The sequence below is a fragment of the Desarmillaria tabescens genome (assembly GCF_030435595.1).
Source record: "Desarmillaria tabescens strain CCBAS 213 chromosome Unknown EV420scaffold_261, whole genome shotgun sequence".
Lineage (NCBI taxonomy): Eukaryota > Fungi > Basidiomycota > Agaricomycetes > Agaricales > Physalacriaceae > Desarmillaria > Desarmillaria tabescens.
In genome coordinates, this window is record NW_026848560.1 from 22380 (window position 1) to 26555 (window position 4176).

Below are 4176 nucleotides of genomic sequence, written 5' to 3' on the forward strand. Positions count from 1 at the left end.
CAGTCACGTGGCAGTTGTCACAGCGTCGGATCTCGAGGAGCTCAGCTTGAACTAATGGCCGACACTGTATCTGAGATGGAATGGTTATCGCGGCTACGTCCCGCTATTTCCATACGAATTCGACCCTTCTGATCCCAAAAAGGTGAAACAATACTGTCGTCAACTCGCACACTTCCGCCAGCTCGCTTTCAAAAACCCTCTGCACCCCGGACTCGCCTTTGACATTACCATCGCACCCCGCTGCGAAGCTGTTCGCACCGATTCCACCTTGCGGATTGGATCCTGTTCGATACGGGCGTGTACACGGCTTGGCTCCCACATTGGCAACTATTACGACAGATGGGATAAAGACGCGTACCCGTCGATTCCCCTACATACTGGCTCAAAATCCTCTCCGTTAGCAACACGAACTCTTTCTTCGCCTTCTCCCCGGCTATCCACAGTTTGATGTGCTTCACATCAAGAGGCACGGCAATCACGTCGTTCCACCTCATCAGCACCGTCGCCCTCCTCCTGCGAAACGGGAAACATCCACTTGTATCTCTTTACCTGCTCAGTGCTTACTAAACCGTCTACGATGAGCTTTCGCAGATGATTCTCATACTTGGGAGCAGATACGATGTACCACAGTGGAATCGACCATTGGGCAGTAGATGGTCCATGCTTATGTTGGTGTCACTCGCGTTCGCAAGGCCTCCCCCGGCAAGGAGTCATGCTGGTGGTGGTAATAGAAGAATCCACCCGTCCAGGGAGGAAAGACTGACGACTTGTTCAGTACATCTGTGGCGTAATCGACCTGGAACGAGGAGTCTTTACTTCCGATAGAGGCTTCTTGTAGAAGGAAAGGTCGTGGATATCGGTGGTCTGGATGCGTCCGACGTCGAGTGACACAGTCATAGTCACGAGTCTAGATGTGTTCGGGCTGGAGAAAGTTGGTTATATGTGCTAGAAGACAAAGAAATGGAGAACGTACCCCAAAACCAATGCGCGAAGAAAGTTGTCGTCGATGGATGGCGTTGTAATTTTGACGATGAACGAAGGCCCTGGCGTCCAGGGAGAGGCCAGCGACGAAGAATCTGGGTATAACTTTTATGGCGATGGTACTAGTAGAAAACGAGCTGGTCCAGCAGGCCAATTACTTGCCACCGGTCGCATAGTCACGTGGTGGTTGTCACAGCGGATCGCGAGGAACTCAACTAAGACAACTTGAACACACTTCATGATGGCCAACACTGTATCTGAGAGGTTGGAATGGTATCGCGGCTACGTCCCGTTATTTCCATACGAGTTCAACCCTTCCGATCCCAAAAAGGTGGAACAACACTGTCGTCAACTCGCACACTTTCGCCAGCTCGCTTTCAAAAACCCTCTGCACCCCGGACTCGCCTTTGACATTACCATCGCACCCCGCCACGAAGCTGTTCGCACAGATTCCAAGTTCCGCTTACTTCCCCAGTTCGCTCTCCAAGGTGGTGATTTCCAGTTTGTTTTGAAAAATGCGATACAATGCGAGCCCGAACTCGGACTGTCTCAGATTTGGGTTGCAGAAGTGAGAAAGAAGGGTAGTCCTGAGCCTGAGTCTTCTTGGGGGCAGGTAGTTCTCAAGCTGTTCCAAGCTTCTCTCCTTCGGTTTCCTCAGCCTACCTGGCAAGACCCTTTCAGCGAGTACTCGTGTCCCAGACAATTAGCCTGCGTCGAAGAGCTCGTGTATAACTCGCTTCAAGACATCCAAGGATGGATAGTACCCTATTTTTATGGGAAACACAGGGTGCGTTTTGAATGAATGTTTATGGACTCGGAGCTGTATCGCTGATGACTTACCACAGTTGACGTTGCCTAACGGAGAGTCTACCAGGGTCAATGTGCTCGAATACATTGATGGCATGACCCTTGCTCAGCTACATGACATGTATCCCACCCATATGACTACGCCATTGAAACCGAAACTACATCATGAGTTACTGGAGAAACTGAAAGAGCTCGTGAGTCTTTTCCCCGAACGTCTCCTTCGTCATCCAATACTCTCTCTCTCTCTAGTACTTCCCAGCGATGCAAGGTATATTCGAAATCGGCGCACGTCATATCGTTCTGTGTGATCTCAACCCGGAGAATATCATGATCGGCCCTTCATTGAACCAGGTTGTCTTCATTGACTTTGGACATGCGTTTATCAACACGCCCAAGGAAGTTGTCGATTCGTACAGGAATTCCCTCAAGCTGGCAACTTGCGTCATTGGATGTTGTCGTCGGCATAGGGCTGATGTTACAAAGTGGGCAAAGAGGTGTTTATCTGCTGACCTGCAGGTCCCTACTTCTAGTCCTTTGTAGCTAGAGTCAATATGAATATACGAAGGTTCCAGCATTCAGGAAGAGGCTGGCTACGAAGAATCTGGGTATAGCTTTTACGAAACGAGGCTTATGGTGGTGAGTCAAAACCGGAAAATTCCCCACATAGTTGTCGCCTCACATAGTAATTGTCACAGCAGACGAAGCACGTCACTCAAATTTTGGCATACGAACATACCTCAGCAGCCACCTTATCTCACTACCTATCTACAACGTCATATGGGAAGAGCCAGAGATATTCAGCTGATCCTGTTTGCTTCTTAATATTTGTAAGTGGCTTTCTTCGCACGTCGCATCGTGGACCTCACTAATATTCAAGTGATTGGTAGAAGCGAGAACTGCTGGGTATCTGCGCGCCTCGTCGGCCTCTATCGTGTTGAATTAGGACGTGACTCGTACCACGTCTATGCGCCCGAAATTCATTTAATCGAAGCTCCGAATCATATAAATGTTCGACATGACCGTTTCATACTATTGTCGCAGCCTACAATTCACCCGTCATGAACACGCTACTATCGGAACTCAGAGACTTGATAGTCGATAAAGTGGTCGGCCGCCCGGCTTCTCTCGCAGTCCTACGCGCCGTATCCCACACCTTCTATCCTCGGGCCACCTTCCGGCTTTTCAGCCACGTCCATGCACCGTCTACAGCCCAGTTTGAGCGTATCGGGCACATTCCATGCCTCTCCATATTTCCCCATCTTCATTGGGTACCTCCACATTACCCTTCTCCCAGAAGAAAACTACCGATCTGGGTGGACCATACCTGACGACGAGCTCGAGCAGCTCGAAGAAACTCCTGCAAACCGCGAGAGGATACAAGCGGCAAGGCTGCAGAACCTTTGTCGCGTGGCCGCCAGACGGATCCCTTTGGATCTCCTTCCCCATTTCGAAAAGTTACACATTGAACGGTCCCGGCTGGAGATCCAACACCGTCACTTCCCTCACCCGTGGTCATTATGGTCACTCTGATCCTGGCTGTACCGTGGTATGTTGTGATGGTTATAGATGGACGCCTGGTGTTGTTTATCACGGCTTACGCTTGTGAGCAGTGAGCAGTGACCCGAGGCTGTTGCTGCAATTTTTTGCTGATGGATTTCAGCTTTCTTTGATTCTGGGGTCCTGTCTCCGTTGACGGTTGAGCTCGCTTCTATTGCACGCAGTATAGACGGTATTGGATGTACGCGAACTGTGGCTCTCTTGCTCTCTGTGATTAACCTTGTGCATTTAGATGCCCACGCCTACGGGGCTTTCAATCTAGCGTATGGGATCGGCACAACAGGTGCGTTTGCTTTCATCCATTCCTCTCCTGGTAACTCATCCCTCCTTTAGTCGGACCTGTTATCGGTGGTCAGGTTGGTTCACGTTTTCGTTTTGCGTACAATCGGTTCACAGTCCTAGATGCTACGACCATATCACGAAAGGATGGCTGACATATGTTTTCTGGTGGTTGGGTTGCTTGGGCTTTCTGTGGTCGTGGCTTTCTTCTACGTTGGGGACAAGCCTGTTGTTCAGAGCTTTATTCGGCATATTAGGTTACTGTACATGTAATCACGAAAATTCAATAGTCTCCCATCCCCACTCTCAAAAAGCTGGAGAAAGAAATGATATCGGTGGTGGGAACGCGACTGAGAATACATTGGCCTGGGATCAAAGGTATTGGGCCTGGCAAGCAGCTCTCAAGGGAGTTTCCCAACCTCCTGGTCTTTGATACTAGCCATTTTGATTCTGGATGGTTCCTTCTCATTTAGATCGGAGAAATCAGTCTGCGTAGGTACATGTACAAAGCAATGGCCAGAATCTGGGTCCTTGTCCGCCTCCCGCCACTGC

At 49.9% G+C, this 4176-nt stretch overlaps 2 protein-coding genes across 2 annotated transcripts; both read left to right on the forward strand.

Moving 5' to 3' along the window:
* The first annotated feature begins 834 nt into the window (after positions 1-834).
* Positions 835-2736, forward strand: EV420DRAFT_598451 (uncharacterized protein). The gene is made up of 5 exons (XM_060482751.1): positions 835-1768; positions 1827-1982; positions 2038-2424; positions 2484-2615; positions 2676-2736. Exons 1-3 carry the CDS (start codon positions 1220-1222, stop codon positions 2326-2328), a joined length of 996 nt encoding a protein of 331 aa, XP_060321422.1. The 5' UTR covers positions 835-1219; the 3' UTR covers positions 2329-2424; positions 2484-2615; positions 2676-2736.
* A 246-nt stretch (positions 2737-2982) lies between these two features.
* Positions 2983-3779, forward strand: EV420DRAFT_1655125 (uncharacterized protein; the record flags this gene model as incomplete). Its single annotated transcript, XM_060478838.1, has 4 exons — positions 2983-3280; positions 3449-3526; positions 3578-3628; positions 3679-3779. The coding sequence occupies 4 exons, from the start codon at positions 2983-2985 to the stop codon at positions 3777-3779; spliced, it is 528 nt and encodes a 175-aa protein (XP_060321423.1).
* Positions 3780-4176: the final 397 nt, after the last annotated feature.

Bases quoted from the DNA above. Each gene is read 5' to 3' on its own strand.
- EV420DRAFT_598451 (XM_060482751.1), top strand. From the start codon at position 1,220: ATGATGGCCAACACTGTATCTGAGAGGTTGGAATGGTATCGCGGCTAC. The intron at 1,769-1,826 runs GTGCGTTTTGAA...GACTTACCACAG, and splicing joins ATTTTTATGGGAAACACAGG to TTGACGTTGCCTAACGGAGA. The intron at 1,983-2,037 runs GTGAGTCTTTTC...CTCTCTCTCTAG, and splicing joins TGGAGAAACTGAAAGAGCTC to TACTTCCCAGCGATGCAAGG.